The 14868-nt window shown below is 46.2% G+C and overlaps 1 protein-coding gene across 1 annotated transcript in view; it reads left to right on the top strand.

Annotated features, from left to right (window-relative positions):
- The first annotated feature begins 473 nt into the window (after window positions 1-473).
- LSG1 (large 60S subunit nuclear export GTPase 1) overlaps window positions 474-14868 on the top strand; it is a 31390-nt gene continuing 16995 nt past the window's right edge. The window contains exons 1-7 of the mRNA XM_041770011.1: window positions 474-756; window positions 2538-2664; window positions 7755-7875; window positions 8051-8137; window positions 8633-8719; window positions 12882-12942; window positions 14279-14455. Coding sequence (XP_041625945.1) covers window positions 658-756; window positions 2538-2664; window positions 7755-7875; window positions 8051-8137; window positions 8633-8719; window positions 12882-12942; window positions 14279-14455 — 759 coding nt within the window. The 5' untranslated portion in view covers window positions 474-657. The remainder of the gene's footprint in view (window positions 757-2537; window positions 2665-7754; window positions 7876-8050; window positions 8138-8632; window positions 8720-12881; window positions 12943-14278; window positions 14456-14868) is intronic.

Raw genomic sequence — 14868 nt, 5'->3', positions numbered from 1 at the left:
TCCCGCCCACCGGCCTTGGCCCCGCCTCCGGGCCCCCGCCCCGCCCCCCGCCGCGGAGCCCCCGGCGCCCCCAGCGCGTTTCCGAGACGCGCAGCCACCGCCCCCCGGAGCGCAGCCGGCTCAGCATCTTCACTGTAGTCGCGGGGAATTCCAAGCCGCCCTAAGTACGCTCTGTTCCACGAAGCGCCGGCAGCGCGGCGGGCTCTCCTGCGACCTTGCGAGGCTCTGCTCGCGCTTCCGTTCCGACGTCGGGTCCGGCAGGGGCTCCCCTTCCCCCTCCCCGCGGGCGCCCGGAAAACGCGAGCACAGAACGTCCTCGAGGCGCCTCCCCGTGTCCCCGCCTCTGAGCGGGGGTGGGGGGGGAGCGGCGCTAGGACCCCGGGGCCGCCGGCCCTGTGTTCCCGGCCTCCTAGCTCCTCGCCGGAGCTACCACGGCGCGGATCCCGTCGCTGCCGTCAAATCCGAGGTATCCGCGGAGGTGGCCGGAGGAAGGAGGCTCCGACACGCGCGTCCTTCCGTCCCCTAACGGCAAGGCGGCCGGCCTCCGCCCCGGGCGTTCCGCTTACACGTCACTTCCGGCGCCGCGTGCAGGAACCGGAAGGCGCGCGTGCGGCGGCGCGTGGGGGCGTGCGGGGCGTGCGGGCCGTGCGGGCGGCGATGGGCCGGCGGAGAGCGGCGGGGCCCGGGGCCCTGGGTCGGGCCCTCCTCCGCCAGAAGGCCGCGCGGAGCCGGGACTGCCGTCGCGGCGACTCCTGGGTGAGCCCGCAGGACACGCGGGGCCGGGAGGAGGAGGCGGAGGCCGCTGGTCGCCGTCGGGCCGCGGGGGGGAGGGGCAGGGCCGACCCTGGGCCGCGGGGAGGGTGGGGAGGGGGCCGCCCGAGCCTGAGCCGGGGGGGCGGGGAGGGGCGGGCCGAGCCTGGGCCGCGGGGCGGGGGCGGGAGGGAGCCGGGCCGAGCCTGGGCCGCGGGGCGGGGGGCGGGAGGGAGCCGGGCCGAGCCTGGGCCGCGGAGCCGGGGGCGGGCCGAGCCTGGGCCGCGCCCAGCCTGGGCCGCGGGGCGGGAGGGGGCCGGGCCGAGCCTGGGCCGCGGCGGGGGTGGTGGGGGGGGGTTACTGAGCCTGTAACGGGCTTCAAGGAGCCGCTACCACCTGTGGGAAGTGCTGGGAAGGGGCCCAGGGAAGGGGCCCAGCCTCTGAGCGGCTGCGGCCCACGCCGCGGTCCCGGAGACCCAGGGTCGAGCCCCGCGGCCGGAGCCTGCCTCTCTCCCCTGGACAAACACGTAAGATCTTTGTGAAAAAGAAGAGGAGACGTAGGAAGGCTGATTACGGATTCTAAAGACCTGGACTCCCGTCCCTTCTCGGACTTCCTGTTGACCAGTGTGGCCTCCCACCAAACAGCGGCCCTTTGAACCTTCTATTTTATTTATTTTCATTTATTCGTTCATTCTTGGACCAAACACTGGTTCTTTGAACCTTCCATTTTATTTACTTATTCATGCTTACATGCATACACACCTGCAGTGGGCATGTCGCTAGAATAGTGTTTATCAAACTCTGGATTGAGTCTGGAAATCCATTAAGTGAGGTCCCAGCGAGTGACTTTTTAACCCAACAGGATAAAATTCAAAACATCGGAGGGTATTGTGTGGGATACGACTTAGCCTCAGGGTCCTTTCGTTTCCCTGTACGTTACTCCGTGGCACAGAGCTGTGTGACCTATCACAGCATTTGGGTAGCTGTGTAACACGTGTTTTTTTCTCCTGGGGTCTCCGGAAATTTGAAATTTTCGGCTCTGTGTGCCGGGGTCAGAGTGGACTCCGACTCTATCTCCATTGTTTTTTTTTTTTTTTATTTTTATTTATTTATGATAGTCACACAGAGAGAGAGAGGGAGGGAGGCAGAGACACAGGCAGAGGGAGAAGCAGGCTCCATGCACCGGGAGCCCTACGTGGGATTCGATCCCGGGTCTCCAAGATCTCGCCCCAGGCCAAAGACAGGCGCTAAACCGCTGCGCCACCCAGGGATCCCTCTATCTCCATTGTTTATCAGCAGCAACGAGAGGCTCGTTATGTTTTATCTGTCCAAGACTGTTTCCTTATCAGCAGACGAGAGATAACCATAAAATTTATTTCAAAAGGTTTAGAAAATTAAATGAGATAATAAATGGAAAGCATCTGTCATGCTTAAATGTTGACTAGTTAAATGTTAAGCGGTATTAATAGTGACCCTAAAGGGAGCTGACATCGCCCTCGGGACTGCAGAACAGGGCACCCGGGGGGCTCAGCAGTTGAGCACCTGCATTCAACCCAGGGCCTGATCCTGGAGTCCTGGGATCGAGTCCCACGTCGGGCTCCCTGCATGGAGCCTGCTTCTCCCTCTGCCTGTGTCTCTGCCTATCTGTGTCTCTCTCTGTCTTTCATGAATAAATAAGTAAAACCTTTTAAAAAAAAATGCAGATCAGATCCTGGGCGTGTAGAGCATGTTTCCGTGTCGAAAGCAGAAGAGGACAGCTGTGTTATTACCTTGTGTTCCTTTCGTAGTTGCACACGAGTGAGCTCAGCGACGGTTACGATTGGGGTCGTCTTAATCTTCAGTCAGTGACTGAACAGAGCTCCCTCGATGACTTCCTCGCCACTGCAGAACTTGCTGGAACAGAATTTGTAGCTGGTAAGTTATTTATTTCTGAGTACATAGGACACTGGTCGCCCTTCCATCTTTGCTGACTACATACAAATGTGCCTACTCAGAAGTGTTTTATGGGCCCTGCTAAGCTCAAAGGTGGGCTGTCGTGACCCAGAGGCACATATCCCAGAGGAGGGTGGGAAGGTCTCATCAAGTAGAATCAAGCTGTGAGGTTCAAAATGTGCCACAGTTTTAAAATTAAGTTCAAAAACCCCTTTATGTTATACATCATTGTATCAAGTTCAAGAAACTTAGTCCCTTGTCGGAAAGAGACCAGTCAGCAATGTGGCAGGCAATACCAGGATTTTCCAGAAAATGTTTTCTGACACCATTGTTGGAAGCAAACTATCTGGGCCTGCTGCTGTTATGTAGGCAATTTGAATTGTGTTTTAAAGAACTTGCTGACACAGAATAGTGAATTTTCCACGCAAGTAATTTGATTTAGTCGCTGCTCTCCTATGTCTTTTGTGTGTCTTCTAAGCAGTACCTGGCACGGATAACATTCTAAACTACTAGTTCTATTACTCTTTTATTATGGATGTTATTGTGCTGTTTAGCAAATTCATTCACTTATTTACATGCTTTTATTGGGCCCCAGCTGCGGTCTGGGATTGTATTGGCTACTGAGAATATAGTGTTGAGTAAGATGATTTTGTTTCTGCAGAATTTTGTTTTAGGTGCTATGAAAGAAGTCTGTAACAAACAGATCATAGAAGACGCAATCAGTATTTGTTCTGTCTGAAGGGCGCGTAGGGCAGGCAAGGACAGCTTTATGCTGGGGCTCAGTCTCAAAGGATGAGTAGATGTTAGGACAGGTCAGGTGACACAGAAGGACATACACAGCAGGCACAGGACTCGAGCTGATGTGAGCCACAGCTTGCTTTGTTCAGAAAATGATTAGAAGTTGCTCGCAGGTGCTTGAAGTACAGGGACGGGACGTGATGAGCAAACACTAGGGAGCTGGGCGATGACCTGAATGTGGAGAGAATAAGGGCTTTATTTATTTTTTATTTTTTTTTAAGATTTTATTTATTCATTCAGGAGAGACACACAGAGAGAGAAAGAGGCAGAGACACAGGCAGAGGGAGAAGCAGGCTCCTTGCAGGGAGCCCGATGATATGGGACTTAATCTCGGGTCTCCAGGATCAGGCCCTGGGTCGAAGACAGGTTCTAAACCGCTGAGCCACTGGGGCTGCCTGAGAATAAGGGCTTTAAAGAAATATTTGGAGGGGTTTAAGCAGGTATCAAACATGATTTTAGATTTCCTTGTTTTGAAAGATCAATGATGGATTTTGAGGAGGAATGACCAGTTACTTTAGCCCAGCGGGAGAAGCAAACCAGATTGAAATAACACTAGTAGAAGAATGGCCAAAGAATCAGAACAAGGTTAATAGGGAGATAGAATAAACGAGACGTCCTAGAAGGGGGCAGAGGGAGTGGGGAGTGGGAGAGCCATCACTGAAGGAGAGAGAAAAGATCATAGAAAAAGGTAAGGAAGTAGAGTTTATGAGCATGCTGTATTCTTTTGAGATGTTTGTGGCAGGGAGAGGCTTGCGCAGCTTGCATGTGTGCATATGTATGTAATCAAGGTTAGTGTCAGCATGTTTGTAGGCTGTGGGGTGAGCCAGCACAGAGGGAGCGGTTGAAAATACAACATTTAGTTTCACAGTATCAGGAATTTAAAGTGCATTTTTTGTGACCTGGTGTTTCTACTTTTTAATACCTGCTGTAGAATGGTGGTTCTCAAATTTTAGTATGCATCAGAATTACCTGGAAAACAGATTCCTGGCCGTCTCCTCTGGAGATGCAATAGGTGTGGGTTGAACCTGAGAATTTGCATTTCTGACAAGTTTCCAGATAATGTTTTAACAGTGAACACTTGGAACCAACCTAAATGTTCAATGGATGGGAAAATGGCATACTGTGGAATACTATATGGCAGTTAAAAAGAATGAGGTAGGTCTGAAGATACTAAAGTATAAAGGATCTCCATGACCTATTACCATGTGAAAAGACCAAGTTGGGGAAGGGTGCATCTAGTACGGTACCATGTGCATTAAGAGCATAATCCGACTGGGGCGCCTGGGTGGCTCAGTTGGTTAAGCATTTGTTGGTTTTGGCTCTGGTCATGATCTCAGGGTCCTAAGATTGAGGACCTGCACTCAGTGGGGAGTCTGAGTGGGATTATCCCTCTGCCTCTGCCTCTCCCTGCCCCTCCCCTCCCAAAAAAAGAAAAAGAAGATAATCTGACCAATCCAGTATGTGTGTGTATATTAGGAAGAAACTTGGAGGCCTACACATTTAATTAATTCTCTCAAGGGAGCGAACTGAGATTGCAGGGGTGGCCGAAGGTTGGGAGTTGGTCAAAGAGAACCTTTGCCTTTGTTGTTGAATTTTTTACATGGAGAGTTTACTACTGTGTAATTAAAAATTGTTTAATATTTAGAAACAGGGAAAATAGGGGTTAATGAGGAAATGAAACAAAAGTTTGAGCCTGGAAGGAGATGAGAAGAGAATGGGGTCAAAGGGAAGCTGAAGGTGGGTGTGCACATTAAGAAATGTGTAGATGTGGGATCCCTGGGTGGTGCAGCAGTTTGGCGCCTGCCTTTGGCCCGGGGCATGATCCTGGAGACCCGGGATCGAATCCCACGTCGGGCTCTCTGCGTGGAGCCTGCTTCTCCCTCTGTCTGTGTCTCTGCCTCTCTGTCTCTCTCTCTCTGTAACTATCATGAATAAATAAATAAAATTAAAAAAAAAAAAAGAAATGTGTAGATGAGAAGGTGAAGTGATAGCTGCAATTTTTCTATTAAGATCATGTAAAAGGAATCTAGTTATAGTTCAGGGAATGAGGGAACCAAAACTATAGAAGGATTTTCTTCCTTCTAGCTGGTGTTGAGCCCGTACATTTGTAGCGACAACGTGAATTGTGATATAAATGTGTATGTGTGTGTATACATATATTTGGGATCTCTGGAATGATGAGAGTGTCCTTCTGTGTGCTAGTGAGATAATTGGTGTTTGGGATCCCTGGATAGCTTCTGGATGAGGGTTGGTCTCTAGGCAGACCTAAGCCGTAATTAGAGGGTTGGAATTTTTCAGCACCACCTCTGGAGATTTAGGTTAATCACCAAGGGCTGATGATTTAATCGATCATGCCTATATAGTGAAGCCTAAATAAACCTTTCAAAAACCCATTAAAATTTCTCATTAAAACTTACTTTGTACCTTGTCTTCCTTTCCCTTAATAATCTAGAGGTGATAGAATTTTGTTTCAGTTTTCCGTAGACTGCAGACACCACAGGACGCACAGAGACAGAGATTTTTAACCTGGAAACCACATTTCACTTGTCTGTATGAGCCCTGCAGATTGCATGCCAGATTTACGTGTGAGAGAGAGAGAGAGAGAGAGAATGCAAGTTTTTAGATCAGTTGATGGTCATTGGTTTTTAAATAAGTTTTCATAGGGGTCCCTGACCTAACGAAAGAGCACAGAATAATAAGAAATGCTAGATGTTCTGTGGGAACTCATTACGTTTAGAAAATGACACAGGTGGTATTCACTCTTTATTTTCAGCAAATAAGGATTAAGTGTAATGTTGTGCTGTTTTGTCTTCACCCCTGGTTCCTGATAACCAGAGCTTCTACGACCCTTGTTTGTAACCTCCTGAGTCAGAGGTGAGAGGAGTGGTTTTTGTTACTCGTTATGAGCCCCTTTAGACCCTCCCTCAGTTGATGCTAATGGGGTGATTTGTGGGCCCTGGGTAGCTTCTGCAGGAGCTGGTTGCAGTAGGAACCAACCGTGTCATGAGGGGGTTGGGATTCTCAGGACCTCAGGAGAGATGCTAGAGATCGAGTTGATCACCAGTAAGCCTGTGATTTAATCAGTCTGCCTGTGCACTGAAGCCTCCAGAGATGTGGCATCTGGAATGCAACCGCCTTATGGGAACTGAGCCTTTAAACCTATAGAGTCTGATACTAAGTCTTGATAGTGTCAGAATATAATAGAATTGTAGGACATCGAGCTGTTTTCCAGAGAGTTGGAGAGCTGGTTGCTGGTGTGGGAAAATGCACAATTTGGTGTCAGAAGTATTGTGAATAAAAACAGTTCAGAGAGGGATACCTGGGTGGCTCATTGGTTGAGGATTTGCCTTTGGCTCGGGGCGTGACCCCAGGGTCTTGGTATTGAGTCCCACTTCAGGCTCCCCTACAGGGACTCCGCTTCTCCCTCTGCCTGTGTCTCTGCCTCTCTCTGGGTTTCTTATGAATAAATAAAATCTTTTTAAAAAGTAGTTCAGAGACAAGCGGCTACATTATTGTGCGTTACTTGAAGCAGCCCTCAGTGCATTGCTACTGAAATGAGAACAAGAAAGGATACTTGGCTTTATCTGAGGTTGGGAGATTCGGCAGCGGGTGCAGGGGTAAGGAATTTTGATGTTTAGTTGGAGAGTGGTTGTGCCATATTGTTTTGGCCAAATAGGGAGAAAAATGAGGCCATGAGCTAGATGAGGGCCTGAGAGAAAAGGAACGAATCAAGGGACTGGAGGCATGTACAGAGGTTAGACAAAGCAAAGTGGTAACATCAGGTGGGAGATCACCGTTGGAAAGGGCAATTCTGTGAAAGAATTGCCAAATATGGGGCTATAGGGTAGGTCCTTTGACTGTTGGTTGGGGTTGGCATGAGTGAGAATAGTGGTTGGGTGGGCTGTACTCTAGGTTACTAGACTGTGCAGGCCAAGGTCGTAGATGGTGTTAGTTTTCTGACAGGGGTACCAGACTGCAGTCTTTGCTTAAAGGTCAAGAGGAACATTGCTGGGGCACCTGGCTGGCTCAGCAGTTGAGCATCTGCCTTTGGCTCAGGGTGTGATCTTGGGGTCCTGGGATCGAGTCCCGCATGGGGCTCCCCACGGGGAGCCTGCTTCTCCCTCTGCCTGTGTCTCTGCCTCTCTGTGTGTCTCACGAATAAATAAAATCTTAAAAAAAAATTCTGTTATAGGTGCTACATTTTTCGTTTTCAGAGTAATGCCCATATCCATTATATTGCCACTTCATTGCAATACTTTCTTTTCTCTAAACAGAGAAGCTAAATATCAAGTTTGTGCATCCTGAGGCTAGAACTGGACTGCTGTCTTTTGAGGAGAGCCAGAGAATTAAGAAACTCCATGAAGAAAACAAACAGTTCTTGAGTATACCACGGAGGTGAGTTGAACAAGAATGGTAGGACATTACAGGGCATAACCTGAGTATAAGATTCTTCATTTGCTCTTCTCTTTTTCCTGTTTCCTCTTCTCAGCCGCCGTTATTAAACCCAGATCCCCTGTTTTATTTTTGTAACTCACATGGAATTTTTTTTATTCCTCCGTGATTGTTTCAGACCAAAGTGGGACAAAAACACTAGTCCAGAAGAACTCCAACAGGCAGAGAAAGATAACTTTCTAGAATGGAGACGTCAACTTGTCCGGTGAGTGTTAGATTATATGAAGATTTGTTTTGAAATTCTGAATCTGGCACTTTGGTGTGTTCACGTTGTTATTTGCATTTTGAAGGCCTAATTCTTTTAAAAAGGAAATGGCAGATTTCTTGTAAGTGCAAATTCTGTGTGCAGCCAGTATTGCTGGGTACTTGTGCATCTTTGCACAAAGATGGCAAATTGATTACTCCACTCCCTTCCTGGCCTTCTCTTCTTACCCTTCTCTAGCCGCTAGTCACTGTGGCGTTGATCACCACTCTCTTGAGCGGTGTGTGGGAGAAACATCATTTTGTAGGATAAACATCTAAGGCTTAATAGATTAAGTATAAAATTTGGAGTTTGATTTTCATATTGACTGAAGAGAAAGTAATAAAAAGCTTAATAGTCAATATTTGTGTACTTATTTTTTAATGCAATGAATTTGAGTGTTTTACTGCTTGAAACTGTTAAACTGGCAAAGATACAAACTTTTCATTCTAAAGCCAGGTTAGAAGAGGAACAAAAGTTGCTACTAACTCCATTTGAAAGGAATGTGGACTTCTGGCGCCAGCTCTGGAGGGTGATAGAGAGAAGGTAAGTACCATTTTCCTTTTGGGTAACAGAGACAATAGTGGTGTTACATTAGATTCGGACATTGATGGATGCTCATAGACCCTGGCTATTGAGAATTATTATAAAAACTGAAAGTGTGATGCTGTTTATCTTTCAAAGTATAGATTTCTTTATTATTATTAAGTGAACCCGTTGATAAGCATGTAAGAATGGTGAACGTTTTCTGTAAGATGAGTTCTGAAGTACCTATAGTTATTTCAGGAAATGTCTGTAGAATTCCTACTGGAAATATGGAGAATAAGGATGTGAAAGGGGGTAGATACCTGATTGCAAAGATAAAATATGTTGTGGGGTAGGCTTCGGGGCATACAGGAATGAAGCACAATCTTTGCACTCAGATGATCAGTACGTAATAAATCCAAAGTGAGTGCAGTTCCTGCTGTGTTACAGATAGAAAGGCAGTGGGCCGAGTTACAACAGAGGAAGAAGAAGCTGATAAGGACTGAGAGAATTGAGGAGTGATTTGTTTTAGTTGGAATTATTGGTGATTGCACAACTTTGAATATACTAAAAACCACTGAATTTTGTATACTTCTAAAGGGTTAATTTTATGATATGTGGATTATGTCTCAATTTTTTTTTAAGTCGCTTACATATCTTTCTCTCCTGCTCCCACAGGGGCAGAGAGAGGGCTCTTGGGCTGGGGTAAGGAGAGGTCAGGGTAACAAGGCAAATCTCTAAGCCTGAAAATAGTAGACGCTTGCTGCTGATCCCCAGGCTCTGTGCAGGCCCTTTTGATTCAGTTAGGCTTGAATGAGGCTTGGAAAGACCCACTGGTTCTCCTGGGGAACCTCTGGAGCACAGTGGATCTTCAGGACCTCATGAGCAGTTGAACATGTGTACTGCCGCTTCCAAAGAGATGCTAACAAGCTTTAACATACTGAAACCTCACCTTGGAACGTCCCCATCTGCATATTTAACAGTATTGTTTTGGCTTTTTGCTTTTTTTTTTTTTTTTTTAGGTTTTCTACTACTTCCTGTGTTGTCTTTTCTATCTGTTCCTTTTTTTCTATTTATTTTGGTTTCTGGCTTTTACATAAGAGGCTTTCCTCAGATGCTGAGTAACGTTTGTCGGGCATTCTTATGTTTTTTGTTTTGTTTTTAAAGATTTTATTTATTCATGAGAGGCAGAGACACAGGCAGAGAGAGAAGCAGGCTCCATGCAGGGACTCAATCCCAGGACTCCAGGATCATGCCCTGGGCTGAAGGCGGCTGAGCCACCTGGGCTGCCCATTCCTATGTTTTTTTAAGATATTTATTTGCAATAGAAAAGAGAGTATGAGCGGGGGAAGGGCAGAGGGAGAAGCGGGATCCCTGCTCAGCAACTCAGGGCTCCATCCCAGGACCTCAGGATAGAGACCTGAGCCAAAGGTAGATGCTTACCTGACTGAGCCACCAGGTGCCCCATCGTGGTCATATTTAAGAACAAAGCATTACAAGATTGACAGGACCACCTGTTGAGTGGAATTTGCCAACTGGTGGACTTCACTGTACAAGACTGGGTAGGGGGACGCCTGGGTGGCTCAGTGATTGAGCGTCTGCCTTCCGCTCAGGTCATGATCCCCCGGTCCTGGGATCAAGTCCCGCATCCGGCTCCCCGCAGAGAGCCTGCTTCTCCCTCTGCCTGTGTCTCTGCCTCTCTGTGTCTCTCATGAATAAATAAAATCTTTAAAAAAACAAGACTGAGTAGGGATCAATTTTATTTTGTTGGAATACCCCAAGATGTTAGGATCTGGAGCCAGTTTCCTAAAAGAATGATCTGCCAAGAACATGGCCAAAGGTGGTGGTATAATACAAGGGGATTGCACATTTTCACCATCTGGTATGTAGACTTAGTTAATCCCCCTTTTTTCAGTATTTTTTGCCACCTTTTCCTATGCTTGAGGTCCTCCAATCCTGCAGCCTCTCAGGTTCATTTTCTCCATAATCACCTAGCCTTCTGCCATTGGGATAGGAGATGGGGGGGGGGGGGGGTTGCCTAGCTGGATGGAACAGGAGAGCAGACCTAAGAGCTCCTCATTCAGATTGATTTCAGTCCAACCCTTCACTTTGCCTAGAGACCTTCATCTGATGCTTCTAATCCCAAGTTCCCTGGATTCTGGGGTGTGAACAGGCTTGCTTCTTGACTGGGCTTCCGGGTCTCATTGCTGCTGTGCTTCCTCTTTGTCCTAAGGAGCTTCAGAGTTTACGTTCATTTTTATAGGTTTTAAAGAGAGAACCATATATGTTCATTCTTTCACATTTGACAGAAAGGCCCTATATGTACTTTATGTCCCTAAATAAGCAACTGGTTTTTCCCAGAGGGAGCCTGTACTTGTTGAAATGCCTCACTTCAATTAGTTTACACTATTACTTGCCATTACTTTCATTATGTGGTATTTTTCTGTTTATAAGACAGAGCACGGGGGATCCCTGGGTGGCGCAGCGGTTTGGCGCCTGCCTTTGGCCCAGGGCACGATCCTGGAGACCCGGGATCGAATCCCACGTCAGGCTCCCGGTGCATGGAGCCTGCTTCTCCCTCTGCCTGTGTCTCTGCGTGACTATCATAAATAAATAAAAATTAAAAAAAAAAGACAGAGCACGTCTGTAACTTAAGGTATATAGCTTATATCACATGGATGAGGACCTGAATTATGTAGAAATATTATTAATAAAGCAACTACTGCCACATTTTTTAACAGGAAATATTTATTGGTATGATCTGTACAGCAGATGTCTCCTGTTTGGTAACACGCTAGCTAAGCCATCTGCCTCTTTAATTTTGGAAAAGATTTGATGTGTGCCCTGTCACTGAGATGCAGGGAGCTGCTGGGGCCCTGAGGGCCGAACAGTGTATTCCAGGAAGCTTTTCCTGGTACATGGTCCGCGCCCTGCAGTCTCATTCTGCTCACAGAGCCAGCGGGCTTCATTTTGCTGTTTCTTAGCTCAGTATTCTTTCTGCATGTTGGTGGGTAGACCTAATGTTTGTGGACCCTGCAATCCTCGTTTATTAGGTTTGGTCCGTATTTTGTAATCATTGTTGAATTTACTGTTAAATCCTCACAGCTTGAATGTGGTAGATACTACATTAAAGAAAAAATACCGTGACCCACTTAATTAGAGAATTTAACAATAGTTTGCAATAAACTAGCAAGTCTGTGAGTTCCTTTGAATCAGAGTATTACGCTGGATATTTAACCATCCTGAAAGAAAATGCACTTTGACTGTCAAAGCCCTGCCTTAAATGGTAAGCTTGATGTAATACATCTCCTCCCTGTCTAGCCTAATTGCATGATCATTACTTCAGAACTGGCTAACTAGGCGTGGGATTTTAGGTGACTGTTGTGAGCGTGTGTGCAGCTCATTTCCTTGCAGTGGCAGTGGCCGCTGGCCCTTAGAGCATCTCTCCTAGCCATGGAGGCAGAATGGAAGGAGGATCCTCTTCGTGCAGTGCTAGGCTGCTGTAGTCCCTGCTGCATCTGTGAACGCTCTGAGGAGCTTGCTGTCAGCTACAGAAAGTCGTCTTATTGCTGCAGCTCCCGTGTGACCGAAGAAACAGGACCCTCATTTCTACTTTGGTGTGGCATCTTGAGTTGATTTTTCCTGATTTGTGTTTGAGTGATTCAAACACATTTTTGCAGTAGGTGGATGATGATTTGCTAGATGTATGCTTTGTCTCATCAGCCCTGGGTGTAAGTAAGATACAGGCTTTGATGGTGGCAGCTATCAGCAAGTGATTTATCAGTTTTCTGTAGAGGCCTGAACACCAGTGTATTCTGGATACTGAGTATACAGTAGGCCTCATGTTGGATTAAAGTATTTGGAATACTCCTTGCCTCACCAGGAGAGTTTACTAGAAGATACACTTGAAGCTTTAGCAGTGAAACATCATGAGAGGCTCTCCAGGACATGTAACAGCAAGAGAGTGTGAGGATTGCAGGCACATCCTCTGGCCCAGCTCCATCACTCGGCAGCTGGTGACTTCCCTTTTTTAAGCTGTAGTTTCCTCACATATAAACTAGAGATAATTGTACCTTAAAACATTAAATGTGTAAAGGGCACAATAGTGGAAAATGTTTGCTATGATTATTATATGGTCCGTGTTTCACTTCACAATGATTGGAATCTCCCCTTTCTTTTACAGTGATATCGTGGTCCAGATAGTAGATGCTCGAAACCCACTCCTATTTAGATGTGAGGATCTGGTAAGTAAAGTGTGACAGGATTCAGATGTGCAGTCCTTGGAGCCACAGCAGGAGGGACAGCATCACTGACAGCAGTAACTGCCGGCAAACATTCTGTTCTCTGCCGTAGCCGTGTTTAAGGAGGGCCCTCTCCTCCCAGGGTCAGGCGCTTGCGTACTGTCGCTGTTTAGACAGGTGTTTTCCTTTGAAAACAAGCATTTCCATCTGCAGGAAGAGACAATCACATGACCTTTCTACCTTTTAGTTTAGAAGCCAGTTTCTTGGGATCCCTGGGTGGCTCAGTGGTTGGGCACCTCCCTTGGGTTCAGGTTGTGGTCCTGGAGACCCAGGATCGAGTCCCACGTCGGGCTCCCTGCGGGGAGCCTGCTTCTTTCTCTGCCTGTGTCTCTGCCTCTCTCTCTCTGGGTCTCTCATGAATACATACATAAATCTTTTAAAAAAAAAAAATAGAAGCCAGTTTCTTAAGAGACATTTGCCAGTGTTTCTCATTTTTTAAGAGACATCAGTTGAAGTAGCATTGTGCTTATTACCCACATCTTACCGTCTCATCAGAGTCTCTCCTCACGCCTTAGTTGTTCCCTTCTGTGATATGTTACAAGCAAACTAAGTCTGTAAAACATCAGAGGGAGTAACAGTTAAGGAGTGAAGACCACATGAAATAATGTGATACAGGTTTTAAATTAAACACTGTACACATCTGAAGCGTTCCTATTAGTATTTGAGTCCATAATAGTAATAGTACAGAATATTTTAAATCCACTGGTGAGGAACAAAAGTCTTAATGATGGAACTCCTGTTGAAGTCAGCTTTTATACCTGGGTGTGTCTCCTAATGAAGAGCTGCGGTTGGGAATTAATTTCAATTACTGAGTCTTGTTTTTCTTTTAGATCTCAAAATATTTTTTATATGAAAAAATGAGCTTATTATTGGCTGTCATCACTTGGCTGAAAAATAGTCCCTGCTGGCTGACAGATCTCCTAGTTTTGCCATTCTTTAATTTTGTGTGAAAGAAGTAATTCAGCATTATTAAAGAGAGGAACTACATTGTTTAAAGGAAGAGAATCTGTTATACTTTGACAGGGTAGGACAGCATTTCCTTTTACCCTTTCCAGTTTCTTATGCTGAGGATATTTCTAGGTGTATACGACCTAACTTTTTCAGAGCTTACTGAAAGGGTCAGTAGAATGTACCAAGATAAAAAATTTAAATTAGGACTGACTTAAAACTGAGGGCAGTAAAAACTTTAGTTCTAGTTGGGGACTTTAAATATAATTAGCCCAATTTTCACTTGCTTGAAGAGGCCTTTCTAAATATATTTGTCATTTGTCTTGCCTAGGAACGTTACGTGAAAGAAGTAAATGATAGTAAGGAAAACGTCATTTTGATAAATAAGGCAGACTTGTTGACTGTTGAGCAGCGGAGTGCCTGGGCCACATATTTTGAAAAAGAAGATGTGAAGATTATCTTCTGGTCGGCTTTGGCTGCAGCCATTCAACCAACTGGGGACTCTGAGGTAACCTGGGCGGCTTTTTCAGGTTGTGTTTCTGGGAGGAGGATTTCAGTAAGCTTTGTTTTTCTCACTGAACGTTTATGGGAATCCAGGGTTTTTGTTTGTTCCCTAAATGTTCTGATAGTAGGATGACCTATAGAAAAATGAGTCACAGGGTTACTTTTTCTGGCCGTCAGATAGTCTGACATCTCGGGCTCTGTGTTATAGACTGATGATTTTTTTCTTTTTTTTCTTTTTTCCTTTTTTAGATTTTTGAAAGGAAATTGTATAGGAAGCTTCATAATTACCTTATAATTGTTTTTAGCAGGAGGCAAGTACAACCGAAGTAGGTACCTGTACTCCTCAGGACATGATTAGAAGTTCTTTCGACATTGTTTTCAAAACAAACAACTGAACAAACAACAAACAACAATTCT

Source organism: Vulpes lagopus, chromosome 1, assembly GCF_018345385.1.
Source record: "Vulpes lagopus strain Blue_001 chromosome 1, ASM1834538v1, whole genome shotgun sequence".
Taxonomy (NCBI): domain Eukaryota; kingdom Metazoa; phylum Chordata; class Mammalia; order Carnivora; family Canidae; genus Vulpes; species Vulpes lagopus.
Note: the sequence above shows the minus strand (reverse complement) of the source record. Positions and strands in the feature narration are given on the sequence as shown.